This window comes from Papio anubis, chromosome 4 (assembly GCF_008728515.1).
Source record: "Papio anubis isolate 15944 chromosome 4, Panubis1.0, whole genome shotgun sequence".
Lineage (NCBI taxonomy): Eukaryota > Metazoa > Chordata > Mammalia > Primates > Cercopithecidae > Papio > Papio anubis.
Genome location: NC_044979.1, coordinates 95,218,139 through 95,235,009, shown reverse-complemented (window position 1 = coordinate 95,235,009; position 16,871 = coordinate 95,218,139). Strand labels below are relative to the sequence as shown.

The 16,871-nt window shown below is 45.8% G+C and overlaps 2 protein-coding genes and 2 long non-coding RNA genes across 6 annotated transcripts in view; 1 reads left to right on the top strand and 3 right to left on the bottom strand.

The window, feature by feature from the left end:
• Window positions 1–476: 476 nt before the first annotated feature.
• Window positions 477–1,048, bottom strand: LOC108585045. The gene is made up of 2 exons (XR_001900865.3): window positions 859–1,048; window positions 477–736 (listed from the first exon to the last, which is right to left on the bottom strand). It is a non-coding gene; the product is annotated as an uncharacterized LOC108585045 (long non-coding RNA).
• Window positions 1,049–1,315: 267 nt separating this feature from the next.
• Window positions 1,316–12,303, bottom strand: LOC100998923 (ubiquitin carboxyl-terminal hydrolase 22-like). Its single transcript, XM_021935948.2, has 5 exons — window positions 12,109–12,303; window positions 11,545–11,578; window positions 6,712–6,817; window positions 4,334–4,492; window positions 1,316–1,514 (listed from the first exon to the last, which is right to left on the bottom strand). Exons 1-5 carry the CDS (start codon window positions 12,301–12,303, stop codon window positions 1,358–1,360), a joined length of 651 nt encoding a protein of 216 aa, XP_021791640.2. The 3' UTR covers window positions 1,316–1,357.
• LOC110742843 lies at window positions 11,575–12,554 on the bottom strand. The gene is made up of 3 exons (XR_002521012.2): window positions 12,451–12,554; window positions 12,186–12,277; window positions 11,575–11,608 (listed from the first exon to the last, which is right to left on the bottom strand). It is a non-coding gene; the product is annotated as an uncharacterized LOC110742843 (long non-coding RNA).
• The window catches only part of C4H7orf31 (chromosome 4 C7orf31 homolog), a 46,128-nt gene continuing 41,690 nt past the window's right edge, over window positions 12,434–16,871 (top strand). The window contains exons 1-2 of one of the 3 annotated variants that reach the window (XM_009203210.4): window positions 12,434–12,538; window positions 13,451–13,608. In XM_009203210.4, coding sequence (XP_009201474.3) covers window positions 13,475–13,608 — 134 coding nt within the window. In that variant the 5' untranslated portion in view covers window positions 12,434–12,538; window positions 13,451–13,474. Of the gene's footprint in view, window positions 12,821–13,450; window positions 13,609–16,871 lie in introns of all 3 variants that reach the window. The other 2 variants (XM_003896181.4, XM_017956845.3) reach the window with 2 other exon arrangements.

Genomic DNA, 16,871 nt, shown 5'->3' with positions numbered 1-16,871 from the left:
TCATCTTATCACAGGAGCTCCGAGCGGGGTTCCTGTCCTGACCACAGCCCCTCCAGACACAGAACAGGCCAACACCCCCGCCTAGACCTGGAGGCCATGAAAGGGGCCATGTCCAGCTCCAGGGGAAAGAACATGTATGTGGCGATCTTCCGTCACAGCTTGGCTGAGTGTTCACATCACTGCAGAAACAGGAAAAAGGCAGAGAAGAGGAAAGAAGAACAGAAATGTCACTGGAGGCTTCAGGGGCTTCCTTCAATAACATGTGTCTGTGTATCTCATTGTATTTTATGGAATTGCCTTTTAGCTACATCTAGAATTACAGATTCCATAACAATGATAACCCATACAAGTCCTCTTTTACAGGGTTCCAGTCAAGGCTTCAAATGATGGAATTGTTCCGTGATAACACCAAGGGTACAAAAAGTAATTTCACAGCAAACCCAGCAAAGCATAGACAAGCAAAGATCCACGACCCGTAGCAGAATAAATAAACAATTTGTTTCTTTCAGCAGACAGAAGACAGTCTTTTGCCTAGATCAGGAGTCACGCATTCCAGGCAGTGAGCTAGGAATGGGTGCTTTCCACATTTAAAGAGTTGTAAAATGAAACAAAGAACATGCAACAGAGATTGTGTGATCGCATGTGGCCCGTGGAGCCTGGTATCTTCACAGTCTGGGCCTTTAGAGAAAGAGCTTGCCAACTCCTGGACTGGATCTGAATGCTGAGGGCCTTCGTTCTAAAATAAAAGAACAATGTAAAATCTGAGGTGGGAGTAGCTGGAGGAATTTGGGTAGAAGTAATAAAAACGTCACAACCACTCCCTCACAACCACTCCCCTCCCCTAGAAGAGCAGCTCACATCCTACTTTCACTGTAAGACCACTGCTTTTGTTTACCACAGCACAGAGAGAAGGACAATTCACTCACACCCTCTTGTTTCCTCTGTGTTCTTGCTGACTTGCTGCAATTATAAAAAATGTTGGCCAGGCGTGGTGGCTCACGCCTGTAATCCCAGCACTTTGGGAGGCCGAGGCGGGCAGATCACCGGGAGTCAGGAGTTCAAGACCAGCCTGGCCAACATGGCGAAACCCCATCTCTAATAAAACAAAAATTAGCCAGGCATGGTGGTGCACGTCTGCAATTCCAGCTACTCAGGAGGCTGAGGCAGAAAAATCGCTTGAACCCAGGAGGCAAAGGTTGCAGTGAGCCGGATCGCGCCACTGTACTCCAGCATGGGTGAAAGACTGAGACTGTGTCTCAAAAAACAACAACAACAAACAAACAAAAAAAAAACTCTGCACATCAAACCAAACCAAGAGGCTGCAAGTTGTACTATGGGCTAAAAATCGAGTCTGCCACTAGAGTTGGCTTTCTGGAAAACCAACTATTTTGAGATAGGAACAGGCTACGATGGGCAGTTTCTTCATGTTGAGCTGAGCCGTGGACTCCTGGTAGTTATGGCAATCACTGTGCTTGATCTTGGCACTGCTGCCCAAGTACTCTGGTCTGGTGAATCTACAAGGTGTTTTAAAAAGATAGGAGTGGTAAGGGAGATATGAGAGACAGGAAAAAGTGAGGAAAGGGGTATTTTATCTCTTTCAATAGGTTGATTTTTCCTACCAAAAACACCCATATACAACTATGAATGGTTACAATTTCACAATGAAAAAAAGAGAAAATGTTTCCACCTTTGCTGCCTATCTCTTTAGAGAATATTGATCATAAATGTTTTGTTTCAGGGAAAGAGCTGGGGAAATGATAATAATGTTCTAAGTACCACATGACCCAGCAGTCAAATTTGAGCCAGAAAAATGAAAACTAATGTTCACACAAAAACTGTCCACAAATGTGTACCAGTGTTACTCATAATCATCACAGAACTGGAAACAACCTCATTTCTTCCCATGGATGAATAAAGAAACTGTGGAACATCTGTACCATGGAACACAAGTCAGCAGCGAAAAGGAAGAAACTACTAACCGCAGCCGCACCCTGGATGCATCCTCAGAGAGTTATTATGAGCAAGAAAAGCCAACCCAAAGGGCTCCCTGTTGTATGATTCAGTTGACATGACATTCTGGAAATGTCAGGTTTATGGAAATGGAGAAGGAGTCCCCGATGGCTGGGGTTACAGAGCGAGTGGTGAGGAAGGAGGTGATGAAGATGCTGGGTACTTTCTGCATGAATGTCTCTCTATCCTGGCTAGGGCGCCGCACCACAGCACTGCAGGATGTCACCATCAGGGAACCAGGACAAGGGGCAGCAGATTGCTTCTTACAACTGTATGTGAATCTATAATGATCTCAACATGAGCAGTTTAATGTAGAGAGACGAGAGGTCTGGGAAAGGTAATTTCCTGACGGTGCAGAGGCAAGAAGTAGGAGGGCTATGTTAGAAGTGCATCTGGCACAGGTGGCAGCTGCCACCAACAAAACCCACGGAACAGATGATTCAACAAAGCACACATCAAATTTTAAAGCTGAAACACTAGCAAAAATCTCAATCTTTTCACAGCCAGGTATGGAAAGCCTTTGTTTATGGTTTGGAAATTCTGCCATCTCACCTAGGGCAAGATGAAAAGACCCCCGGGCAAAGTGGCACCTGTTTCCTTGCTAGCTTTGGGATCTGTTCTCCACAAGACTCAAAAGGAGCCTTTGCTTGTAATACAAAGTGGGGAAGGGCGCACTCTCCCTCTCCTCCACCTTCCCAGGAGCCAGCACCATGCCAGGTCTCTCCTAACAACACAGGCTTCCTACACATTGTAGTTTGTGAAGTGCGGTTTCTCCTTCATGGCCCACTGTTTTAGCAATGCTTTTTTTTTTTTTTTTTTTTTTTTTTTTGAGACGGAGTCTCACTCTGTTGCCCAGGCTGGCATGCAGTGGCACAGTCTCAGCTCACTGCAACCCCCGCCTCCCAGGTTCAAGTGATTCTCCTGCCTCAGCCTCCCGAGTAGCTGGGATTACAGGTGCCTGCCACCACACCTGGCTAACTTTTTGTATTTTTAGTAGAAGCAGGGTTTCGCCATGTTGGCCAGGCTTGTCTCGAACTCCTGACCTTGTGATCCACCCGCCTCGGCCTCCAAAAGCACTGGGATTACAGGAGTGAGCCACCGTGCCTGGTCAACACTTTCACTTTATTGGAATTTATGACGAAGTTTAATTTAGTTGCAAAGGCCTTCTTTAAGAAGGTTTTGGTTTCCATCGTTTATTTACTAGTTTTCTGAATTTAGAACGTGATACCCCATTTTAGTATGTGGACTTAGTGTTACAAAGTTGATGCTTTCAAAATTCTAAACATGCAAACTTTTGGCAGGGCACAGTGGCTCATGTCTGTAATACCAGCATTTTGGGAGGCTATGTTGAAAGGATCACTTGAGCTCAGAAGTTCAAGGCCAGCCTGAGCAATGTGGCAAGACTCTGTCTCGACCAAAAAAAATGAAAAATTTTTTTAATCACAAAATTATCTGGGCATGGTGGCACGCACCTGTGGTCCCAACTACTGGGGAGGCTGAGGCAAGAGGACGGTGTGAGCCCAAGAGATTGAGGCTGCAGTGAGCTATGATCATGCCACTGCACTCCAGCCTGTGCAACAGAGCAAGACCCTATCTCAAAAAATAAAATAAACATGCAACTTTGGTCCTATTGACTATGCAGCCAGACAGAAACCAAAAGCTTATACCTCTTCTAAGGAATACTTCCACTCAACAAGGACTCTTCTGTATTACCTTTAATTAATGCAAATAAAACAAGGACTATAAAACACTAGACAAAGTTTAGGAAGGTTTTCTGCTCCTTTTACAATTGTATGCTACGGCTACTTAAATACATTTAAAAGAAAAAAAAAAAAAAGCTTCCTAAATGTTATTACTTATCCCAAATAAAGCAGTAAATGAACAATTTCAAAAATGGCCCTAAGCACAGAACATCACAACTAAGTTTTAATCACGTGTAGGGAAGGCTGTGGACCAGAGGGAGAGAGCTGGACGTTTCTCAGCTCACACTCCAGGGTCGGTGTCTACTACAAAGGCTAAAGGAGCATCCAGTTTGGCTCTCAACTTATTTACATGAGGAGGTTGGAATATCAGCTGCTGACAGCAACATCCGGCACTGTGCAAAACTGGGGAACAGAAATATCAGCTGCTGACAGCAACATCCGGCACTGTGCAAAACTGGCCAAAACAGAAGACAAACTAGCCAACCCAGGCTAGTGCTGCATCTTTGCTCAGGCTCTGTCCTGGGCATGTAGAAGAAAAGCCCTCTTTTGGTTCTGATCAAGTACAGCCTACCCGCCAGGAAGACGAGCCCCTTCCACGTGGGTGCAGGCAGGCTTCTCACCTTCGAGGCAGTCCATGATTGTGGTGGCTCCCAGACACGTGGCTTTCCTTGTTCACCATGCTGCCCTTGCTCCCTGGGCTCAGGGGCCAGAATGGGGTGGAACAGCTGGGCAGATGCAAGCTGATGTCCCAGAAGGGATCTATGGTAGTGGAGACACTGCTGGAAGCAAAGAGAGGGAACGATGCCCGTGAGGACTGATGCCCTCCCAGTTCCAGAGGCATCCTGGGGAGGAGGCTGCGCCCACACCCCTTCCCCATGGTGCCCTTTGTCTCAGGGACACTTGGGACTTGGGATCAAGAGCAGGAGAGCTCATACCCGACCTGTCTTGGCTCCCAAGGTGGCCCTGGGGAGGGATGTGTATGAACCCTGAAGCCAAGGGCTGCTCCTCAAGCAAGGGCTTCCCAGCCTGGAGACCATCATAGTCACTAAAGGGCTTTGGAAGAGGATAAACTCATGGGCCCCATCAGAGGCTCTGAATCCACCGGTCTATTTTACAGCTGCATCTGGAATCTGGGGCCTGCGATCTAGGTGACACTGGAGACTTCCTTGCACACTTCACAGAGAGTGTGCCCCAGCCAGGCTGGACTTTTCTTTTCTTTTTTTTTTTTTTGACAGAGTCTCGCTCCATCACCCAGGCTGGAGTGCAGTGGTGCCATCTTGACTCACTGCAACCTCCGCCTCCTGGGTACAAGTGATTCTTCTGCCTCAGCCTCCTGAGTAGCTGGGATTACAGGTGCCTGCCACCACGCCCAGCTAATTTTTTGTATTTTTAGTAAAGACAGGGTTTCACCATGTTGGCCAAGCTAGTCTTGAACTCCTGACCTCAAGTGATAGGCCTGCCTCGGCCTCCCAAAGTGCTGGGATTACAGGCGTGAACCACTGCGTCCAGCCCCCAGCTGGACTTTTTTTTTTTTTTTAATACTTTAAGTTCTAGGGTACATGTGCACAATGTGCAGGTTTGTTATATGTATACATGTGCCATGTTAGTGTGCTGCACCCATTAACTCACCATTCACATTAGGTATATCTCCTAATGCTATCCCTCCCCCCACCCCCTCCCCACAATAGGACCCGGTGTGTGATGCTCCCCTTCCTGTGTCCAGGTGATCTCATTGTTCAATTCCCACCTATGAGTGAGAACATGCAGTGTTTGGTTTTCTGTTCTTGCGATAGTTTGCTGAGAATGATGGTTTCCAGCTGCATCCATGTCCCTACAAAGGACACAAACTCATCCTTTTTTATGGCTGCATAGTATTCCATGGTGTATATGTGCCACATTTTCCAGCTGGACATTTAATGCTGCATTTCACAAGACCAGTTCCTTGCTAGAGATTTATTTGACAACACTAAAAACAAAAACTCACAGACTGGGAAATTTGCTCTCGATATTTATACAAGATTTAAATCTGAGACAATTTCCTGCTGACGGAATTCAGTAGTTGAGGGTCAGCAAGGAGGTCTAAACTGCTCAGAGCAAACTCAGTTCCTAATGCTTAGAGCCAAGGCCTCTAACAGTCTATGCTCCTTACAGAAAATTGCGTCCGTGACACAGCCAGCAGTGGCCTTTCCTGTTTTTCACTGGTCTTATGCAGACTACAGGTGGCAATCCATTATGGGTTCTGAAATTGTTTTAGTGGATCATGTCCAGGGTTTTTAAAACTTCAACTGCAGTAAAGAACAGAGCCAGGCACCGTGGCGCACACCTGTAGTCCCAGCTATTTGGGAGGCTGAGGTGGGAGGATTGCTTGAGCCCAGGGGTTCAAGGCTAGCCTGGGCAACATAAGACCCCATACCTAAAAATAAAACAAAACCCAGCAGCGTGCACTAAGGTTAGTTGAGAGGGTTCCTCTAATCTAACAAAACAGTAGATTCTTCCTGCACTCAATGCTTGGAGCTATAAGCAAAGACCACACCTCAAAAGAATTAGGGCCACTACATAGAGAAAATGGAACAGGAAACCATAAAATAATGAGAACTAACACACTTCAAAGCACATATGTAAATAATCTGCCATACGTGATCCAACCTTTCTTGAAGGGGGTTATTTTTTGTTTGTTTGTTTCCTGGTCAAGGACTAAAAGAAGAGAAATGTTGGGGGAAGCTTCCAAGAACACACTACTGGCTGTGGACAACACCAAGACCTCCACACAGAGGTCTCGCATCCCACCGGGACACCCACCCCAGGATCTCCCCAAGAGGAAGCACCTCTACCCCACGACCTTCGCTCTCAGGGCGTCTGTTAACCATTTCTCTTGTAGCCTCCTTAAAGACCTCTCAGAGCACACACAGTTCTGGAGACTGGCAGCTCTAGAGACTGGGAGATATCAGCACAGCCCTGGTGGGTTTCAACGCCACGAAGCACACGGCCTGTCACTTACTGGCAGACTTGGCAGGTGACGTCCAACTGCAGCCCACCAGTGAAGATCTGATCTATGATGCAGCTGCAGTGTTTGGGGTTGTTGGCCTTCTTCCTGTTGTCGTCACCTGGGGACAGAGCACGGCTCTGGGATTAACGTCTGTGCGCTCCAAAGATGGGGAGTCTCCAAGGGAAGAGCACGTTCACCCAGCAGAGACCCGAGGAACCCTGGGCCGATGCTTTGAAGGGCCACATGAGGCCGGGCGTGGTGGCTCTCGCCTGTAATCCCAGCACTTTGGGAGGCCAAGGCGGGCGGATCATAAGGTCAAGAGATCGAGACCATCCTGGCCAACATGGTGAAACCCCGTCTCTACTAAAAATACAAAAATTAGCTGGGCGTGGTGGCACGTGCCTGTGGTCCCACCTACTCAGGAGGTTGAGGCAGGAGAATCGCTTGAACCCGGGAGGCAGAGGCTGCAGTGAGCCAAGATCACACCACTGCACTCCAGCCTGGTGACAGAGCGAGACTCTGTCTCAAAACAAAACAAAACAAAAAAGCCACGTGAGGACACTCCTCATTTCAGCAGAGGGTCTCCTCATTATTTTAACATGATGAGAAATCACAGCACTTGGATTTGTAATGTTTCTTTTTCTCATTCCCTAAGAAGAGCCCCACAGCTTCAATCTTGCCAAGAAAGCCCTCATAATACCCAAATGACTGAGTATAGGGTAACTGAGCACCTTTTTCATATAGAGAATGATTGAGTCAATATTTTTCTGGTAAGACAGCTAAACATATGGTGGGCCAGGTACACCCAAGGAAGCCCCTACAACCTCCCTCCCTGACTAGGTATCACAGTGCCCTGAGCGCAGAATGCGACACCGCAGGATGCTCTGGAACTGTCCTCATCAGCTGGAGCCCCCGGGGGACAGCATGTCTTCCTGTTAGTTGCATCTGGAAGTGCCATGCCCACCCTCTCTATCCAATACACGTTTAATTCATATCTGTGTGTGTGGGTAAGTGAAGAAGAAACTTAAGTAGTGGAACTTAATACCTAATGTGGAATACATATTCTACATAACTTCACTCAACGAGACAGTAGGGATAGTGCATGGGGCCGTCTGTTTATAGGTCACAGTTCAAAGATGTTGAATCATGACAGAGGAAGAGAGACTGATCACTGAGTCTTCTGAGCAGAGGTTTAAGATTAGAAAGAAAAATGCTACCCAGAAGGAACTCAAATTCATGGGACAAAATGTTAGAATATCCATGTAGGAAGATGCAAAGAAAGATAAATGGAAAGATGCCATGGAGGTCACAAGGACAAACAACTGCATGTAACCAAGGGCACATGGCCAGGTCACCTTGCTAAAGGGTTTCGACGATCATGTTTCTAAATGGAAGAATCTTACATTTCTTTTCAGACATTTCCAAGGGGATGAAATCAGAAGCACAAGAATCTTGGTTAGGAGACTGTGTACCGCTACAGCAAGAGTGCTGGCCCCAGTCAAGCACTTACCTCACTGATTACAACTGTCCACGGCTCCATGTCCCCATAGACTGTAGGTGCTAGGACAACCCCTGATGCATTCTAGGTAACTGGTAACTGTTTACTAAATAGCACATTTTATAAATGTGTGCATCAACGTCACTTCAGTGTTCACTACTAAATGACCACCTCATTCCTTAGCTACTCAAGCCAAAAATAATAATAATATTATTATTGTTTTTCACATAGTAAATTTTTTATTGGAGGGGGAGAACAGCTAAAATCTACATTCTTAGAAAAATTTTAGGCCGGGCGCGGTGGCTCAAGCCTGTAATCCCAGCACTTTGGGAGGCCGAGACGGGCGGATCACGAGGTCAGGAGATCGAGACCATCCTGGCGAACATGGTGAAACCCCGTCTCTACTAAAAAATACAAAAAACTAGCCGGGCAAGGTGGCGGGTGCCTGTGGTCCCAGCTACTCGGGAGGCTGAGGCAGGAGAATGGCGTAAGCCCAGGAGGCGGAGCTTGCAGTGAGCCGAGATCGCGCCACTGCACTCCAGCCTGGGCGACAGAGCGAGACTCCGTCTCAAAAAAAAAAAGAAAAATTTTAGTATGCAACACAAATTTTGAATTATAATCCTTGTGCTGCACATTATATTTCTAGGCTTATTTAATCGATCATAGTTGGCACGACTACAACCATAAAGACTGTTGAGATTACAATGCTCTTTACAAATAACTGTATTCAAGAAAAAAATTGAAATGACACCCACAAAAAAAGCTGATTGCGTTTTTATAATAAACAACAATGAAAGAAAGAAAATATGTTTTGAGAAGAATTTAAAGTACTGAACTTAGGTTAAATTATTTAATACAAAAAAGTATTAAAGTGTCATTTAACTCATTTGTAATTTAAAGCCAGCAGAATATACATACTTCTAATTGTCATCCTACTAAGAAGATACATATACTGAAATCAACAAAGTTTTAAGTTCTTCAGTTTTTAAAGATGCATAGTTTAACATTACTGAGACACTTTCCAACACATCTTCTAAGCAAGGCACCAGACTCCAAATTTTTTTTTTCACTTAAAAAATATTCACTGGGCTGGGTGCATGACTCACGCCTGTAATCCCAGCACTTTGGGAGGCCGAGGCGGATGGATCACCTAAGATCAGGAGTCTGAGACCAGCCTAGCCAACGTGGCAAAACCCCATCTCTACTAAAAATACAGAAAATCAGCCAGGCGTGGTGGCGAGTGCCCGCAATCCCAACTACTTGGGAGGCTGAGGCAGGAGAAGTGCTTGAACCAGGGAGGCAGAGGTTGCAGTGAGCCGAGATCATACCATTGCACGCCAGCCTGGGCGACAGAGACTCTGTTTCAAAAAAAAAAAAAATCATTTTACTAGTCTCTTCATTCATTTTACTGGTCTCTATAACAGATTTGAAGGAAAGTTTATAGACTGTAAGTCATGCTTTCTGTTATTATCTACCTCCTACTTACTCTTTACCTGAAGGTGAAATGTCTAACTGTGACTTGGAACTGTCATTGACCCACAGTATTCTAAGCATATATTATTTTCATTACCAAATTTCATCTTCCCAGCTTGAAGGACTACTAGCAAACTGAGGTAGTGACAAGATTGACATGTGAGAAGTCAAAAGAAGGCAATCTGAGGCTACTGACCCGCTGGCCATGTTATACCTAAGAAGTCAGTCACTTGAGCATCCCTGGGTAGGAGGCTACTGTGTGTTGTTGAGGTCACATCCACATCACCTGCTGGCTGAGATGGAGTGAGTTAAATCACAAAAGTTAAGAGTAAAGAGTGTTGGTCAAACGAATAGACCTAATCCTGATATCCCTGAGAATTTCAGATGGAGAAGCATTTTCAAAGAAAACAATTGTTTCACAATGATCTGACAATGAATTTTTCTTGCCTGTAAATTTTATTTGAAAAATGATAAAGATAAAAATAATTACATTTTTCTTCCTTTTACACTTATTTGACCTAAAATAAAATTTCAAACCCCCTAGAACCTGGAGGCTATCACCACATATCCTGATCATTCAACCTGGAGTTGACATACCTTTTCCGGTGTCACCACCATCCATGTACATACATGGCTAATGATGCATCTTCATCATATGCCTCTGATTAAATCTATCATGCTCAGTTACTCCTCCCAGGAAGAATCAAGCCATAGGAAAATAGGACTAAGGCTGAGGATGAGAAAAAGGTGAAGTATGGAAAGTACTGGAAGACTGGGGACATGAAGTGGGCTGGGGAGACAAGGAATTTAATGGGAGATCCTGAACACACAGGAGCAGAAAAGGGACAAAAGCTTACAATGAACTACCAGAAATTGGAGGGGAAATAAAGATGTCAAAGATAAAAGCCAATTTCACCTAATGCACAACTCTGTCTCCAGCAGGATCTACTCCTCCAGGCTTAGTGGGTGGTAACTATTGGAAGGTTGGCAGAGATGCGGGGACTAAGAAATAAACCAAGACTACAAAATTACCACTGTGCCTACTTCAATACACCTTTCTTCCCCCACTCCAGGTAACACTCACATAGAAAGCACAGCACAAAATGAATGCCCACTGGTTGGTTAGTAAAAAGTTGTAAAGTAGGCAGAGAATGGAAAAGGCACCATCGTACTGTTACCAAGCAAAGGAGGCTCGCTGCCCAAGGCACTGGAAGTCAATACTGTAACACTGGGTTTTTGATAAAATAAAAACTGTTATTGCATGTCAACCTACAAAGAAATAGGAAGTCCAGCTCAAATCTGTCTCCCTGTTAGGGCAATTATTAGAAATGGTTTTGAGTGTGGATTCCGGGATTAGCAGGTGCGCAGTGGAAGGAAAGAGGAAGTCTGGGAAGTCCATGGGCATGTGCTCCCGTCTCTTCATGCTACCTAAGGGTTCCACGTGCAAATTCAGTGAGGAGTTACTATGAAACATGCCATAGAAATTCAGCTGTAAGGTCAGCAAGCTGGGTCTGTGCAGACTCTAGTTGGCCTTATAGGTTCCAATGGATTTCAGCCAGTTTTATTAACCTACAAGCCCAGGCATTTCAGCATTTCAGCAATTTGTTTCTTTTATCTGCCATCCTGTAAACGCAAGAATTTCTATGACTGTTTTCTTTAACTCTTTGGCACACAGTTTCAACTCCCTTCTTCTCAGAGGTTGTCATTCTCACCCTCACCTTCTGGTTCCTGCAGGCTCAGTTCTAGCCTCCCACATTGTATTAGTTTTTTCTCACAATGCTATAAAGAACTGCCCAAGACTGGGTAATTTATAAAGGAAAGAGGTTTAGTTGACTCACAATCTCACGTGACTGGGGAGGCCTCAGGAAACTTACAATCATGGCAGAAGGCCAAGGAGAAGCAGTTACCTTCTTCACAAGGCGGCAGAAAGGAGACGTGCTAAGAGAAGGGGAAAGAGCACCTTATAAAACCATCAGATCTCGTGAGAATTCACTCACTATTGCGAGAACAACATGGGGGAAACTGCCCCCATGATCCAATTACTTCCACCTGGTCTCTCCTTTGACATGCGGGGATTATGGGGATTACAATTCAAGATGAGATTCGGGTGGGGACACAAAGCCTTACCATATCACACATATCATACACAGAGCCTAACCTCCCCACATCCCATTCCTTGATGGGGCGGGGGGGGGGCAAGTGGGGAGGGGGGTGACATCCCTGTTCTCAGCCATCACAGGAAGTCATGACCCTGCAGGTGCAGAGACGTGGCTCACATTTGTATCTTTTGGGGAAACTGAGATAATCAAGGTGGGGCTAGGCTCTGGGGACGAGGCAAGTAAGGGACTTTGCCACGTCCGCACCCACCAGGCAAGGAGCAGAGGCTCTGTTAGGGCGCCATGCCAGGGGCTGCAGTTTCAAAATCCTGCAGACTCCACCCTCGATCTGGCCGCACTGTCCTCAATCCTGCGAGGTGACCTGGGGAGGGAGGACAGGTCGCATGCTCCGACCTCACCAGGAACTCCACTGGACCAGAGTTCTTCCTCCGCCCAGTCCACATGAGAACACTCCGTGGCCGGCCGGGAGACAGCTGCAGACCTGGAAGCCCTGGAAAAAGAAACTGATATCGCCATCGCCGCCGCCGCTAGAGGGCGCCTGGGGGCGAGGCGCGGGTGGGGCCAGGCGGTGTCCTACAGGAGGCAGGGCGGCGAGCCGAGAGGGGCGGGGCAAGGGACCGGGAGGCGGGGCCAGCGGCCGCAAGGCGGAAGAGCCCCTCTCACCTCTGACCCAGCGCCTCCCGCTCTCTTCACTCTCAGTCCTTCTTCGCGTTGTTGCCAGTGTCGCATCGCTGGGCTCGCTTCCTCCGAGGTCTCTAAGAGCCGCCTACTGCGCCCCGCCCGCCACCCGGAAGCTCCCAGCCCCTCAAGGACGCATCACTTAGTGCCGCGCTCACGGCTACCGTCACAAGCGCCCCCAGCCCCACCCTACCCCGGCCTGCCCGCCGTCCTTCTCCCGCCCCCGCCCCTGCCTGCCAGCTCCACCGGGCCGCAGGTGCGGACGACCTCAAAATTCCTCGGCCAGCGAAGGCCGCCAGCTGCAGGGAGCGGAGGGGAGGCGCGGTCCCGCAGCGCCCCCAGACTCATGTCCCAGGTGTGTCCAGACCCCCGAGGCACGGCTCGCAGGGCGATGACAGCCCGCGAGGCTCGGCCTCGGCCCCCCGCACCCTTGGTCCCAGCTACGCCGCCTCCTGGCCTTCCCCCAAGTCCGAGGGAGAGGTGGGATTCTCCCCGACGCAGTGGAAACCTGGAATCCCCTTTAGAGTCCCTTTCGTGCTGCACCCTTGACTCCACCATCTGCAAACGGATTCTTGTCCGGAATCCCCAAAGCCTTTAGGACAGCTCTTATTCTGTTGAATGAAGAGTCCCTAATTTTCGGAAAGACCACAGGCTAGAAGTCAACTGAGTTTTCTTGATTAGTTATAGTTAAATTTGAGGCAGGAATTGAATTTCAGTTGATAGCCACAAAGCGGACTGGTACGAACCTACTGGATGGTCATTCTGGTGACTACTTGGAGGCACCTTCCACTTTGTGGATTTGTTTCAGTTGAAATTCATTTCCATAGAACTTACTTAGGTCTCTATTACTGATTTGACCGCTTTCAGTGCAGAGGGAAGCCTGTGATTTCTGTGCAGCGTCAGGTTGAACAATTTAACAGTGTAAAATGTGTTTTCTGCCTGCCTTGAGTCGACAAGCCAAATGTCCCCTCCTTTACTTTTCCAGGTTGTGCCTTTTTAGCCAAGAAGCATGGAGGTCATTCACGGCAGGCCCTACTGTTGCAGGGAGCTTGAAGGAGCTGACATACTGTCCAACACCTTTTACTCTAATGAATTGCACACCCCCCTCCAAACGACTACTCGCCCAACTGCCTCAGAGGACAGGTAAAACAAAAACTAGAAAAAGCAAAAAAGAAAAAGCAGTTTTAATGTATTAGTGTATTTTATTATGTGATGAAAAACGTATTGTTCTGGGGCTCTTCTGTTTTTTGTTTGTTTGATTTTGAGACGGAGTCTCACTCTTGTCACTCAGGCTGGAGTGCAGGTGTGATCTCGACTCACCCGGACCTTCGCCTCCCAGGTTGAAGTGATTCTCCTGCCTCACCTTCCAGAGTATCTGGGATTACAGGCATGCTCCACCATGCCCAGCTAATTTTTTTGCATTTCTAGTAGAGACAGGGTTTCACTATGTTGGCCAGGCTGGTCTCAAACTCCTGACCTCAAATGATCCACCCACCTCGGCCACCCAAAGTGCTGGGATTACAGGCGTGACCACTGCACCGGGCTGGGGCTCTTCTGCTTATCATATCACAGGGAAGGCAAAACGTGGCAATTAACTGAACCGTCAAGTGTCTGTAAGGAACTCGAGAAGTAAGTATAAAAGCCAGACATCATATTCATCCACTACATTCTAAAATCGTAGAATGGCCCGTTCCTTCATTGGGAAATTAATATGTTGTAATCAAAAACTATTATAAAGAGTACTGTATTGGTTCCCTAACATGCCCTTCTACCGTCTAGAATTTGCTGCTTATAGTTGTGCAAATTTTTGCTTCACCAAATTCCCTGTAGCACATTAATTACACATTATGATTTAATTTATGAAAAGCAGTTTGGTGATTTCTCCAAGAACTCAAAACAGAGTTACCATTTGACCCAGCAATCCCATTATTGGATTCTAAGTTGTTCTTATAAGTTGTTCTATCAAAGGAATATAAGTTGTTCTACCATAAAGACACAGGTATGTTCATCGAAGCACTATTCACAATAGCAAAGATATGGAATCAGCCTAAATGCCCATCAATGGTTGACTGGATAAAGAAAATGTGGTACATATACACCATGGAACACTATGCAGCCATAAAAAACGAGATCATGTCCTTTGCAGCAACATGGATGGAGCTGGAGGCCGTTATTCTAAAGCAAACTAACACAGGAACAGAAAACCAAATATCACCTATTCTCACTTATAAGTGGGAGCTAAACATTGAGTACACATGGAGACAAAGAAGGGAACCACAGACACCAAGGCCTACTTGAGGGTGGAGAGAGGGAGGAAGGCGAGGACCAGAAAACTACCTCTTGGGTACTGTGCTTATCACCTGGGTGACAAAATAATTTGTACACCCAACCACTGCAACGTGTAATTTACCCGTATAACAAACCTGCATATGTACCCCTGAACCTAGAAAAAAAGTTTTTAAAAAAAATTACAATGAAAAATATTGCACCTAACATATCTAATGATTACTATGTGTCAGCACTCTACCAAATGCTTTGTGTGTAGTAATTCGTTTAATCCTCATGACAACCCTATAAGTACTACTGTTATCTGCATTTTACATATGAAATAACAGATACACACAAGGAGTTTGCCAAGATCTTAGTGTCAGCATTTCCTCTATTGTATTTACTTGAATCATTTTGAGGAAAGGAAAAGAAAAAAACACCTCAAAACACCTGGACAATGAAAAAATGACTGGTTGTCTACTTGTTTTGTGGAGTTCTTTTCTTTCTTTTTTTTTTTTTTTTTTTTTTTTTAGACGGAGTCTCGCTCTGTTGCCAGGCTGGAGTGCAGTGGCACAATCTCGGCTCACTGCAACCTCCGCCTCCTGGGTTCAAGCAATTCTCCTGCCTCAGCCTCCCGAGTAGCTGAGACTATAGGCGCACACCACCACACCCAGCTAATTTTTTTGTATTTTTAGTAGAAACGGGATTTCACCATGTTGGCCAGGATGGTCTCGATCTCCTGACCTCGTGATCCATCCACCTCAGCCTCGCAATCATTTAAGAATTCTTTAGGAAACCAGGCAGGCAGTCACCCAACCTCAGTTTAAACACTTCCAAAAAGGACAGCACTTCCACACCAGGCAGTCCATTCCACTTTTGGATGCTCCTGATTGTTAGATCATTTTCTTTCTAATGAGAACAATTTTTTCCCTTGTAATTTCTGCCTGCTGATTCTGGTTCTTCCCTCTGAAGCTATGCAAATAGTAATTCATCGTCCCATGCTAGCAGCCCTTCAAAATCTGAAGATTCTCTTGGCCCCTCTGAGAGTTCTGTTTGCCAGACTAAACACTGATTCTCACAGATTCAGCTCCTTTTTCTTCTTGCACTTAGCCTTTCACCATCTCGATCAGACTTCCACAGGTCTTCTCCAGTTTACAAACATGCTGTTTATATTAATAAAGAAAAAGAATGATTTTTCCATAATTATAAAACTAACACACATTCCTCATAATGTAGAAATCATAGAAATCTGTAAGGAAAACAAATTCTTTCCGTTTTCAACAGAAAAATTATGAAAATGAGGCACAGGAAAGAAACCCTCTGTACTTCCTTTATCCAGAGATAATAACTACTGTGTTAACATCTTAATATGTGTCCTCTCCAATTTTTTTAAATGTAAAGATCATATTCAACATTTTTTAAATCAATTGCTATTTTCACTTAATGAAAAGAAATATTCTTATATTGGGGGAAGAGGAGCTCTTGTCACTTCTGGGTCAGTCCTGGCTGCCCCTACTCCTCTACTGTTGACCTGATTCACAAGAGTGGTTTTCAGCCCTTAATTCCCGTTCAGCTCCAAGGGCTGTCACATTAGGCAGAGCTTCACTTGAGTCAAATGAAATTCTTAGTGGATTGTGTGTGATCTGGGAATGGGCAGTTGTCCCTGGCTCAAAAACAGCAATGTGAGGTTTTATATTTGGCCTAAAGGAATCCAAGAATTTAGGGCTGCCATATCTGAATGCACCACCAAAAAGCACTGTCAAAGGCTTCTCACTGAAATGTTGATCCCCTCTACCTAAAAGGTCCTGTAGTTGGTTAGTGATCGACTCCAAAACCCTTTAACTGGCATGAAATTTAAGAGAAGCACATTTTTTGTTAACTGACTATAAAATTCAACACGATATATGGTCAACTATAAACTACAAAAAGGTATTATTTGAAGCTCTGTCTAGGTACAACCATGTCCCTGGCTACTAATAACTACAATTTGCTTTCCCTTTTATTTCACGTGAATTATTTCCTTTCACAATCCCCAGACTGAGAAAACCAGGATGATCATGTGTTCTCAGAACCCCTCCTCTTAACCCCCTCTTAAAAAGCCGCCAGACAGCTTACAAAAGAGTCTCTTCTCTCAGTGT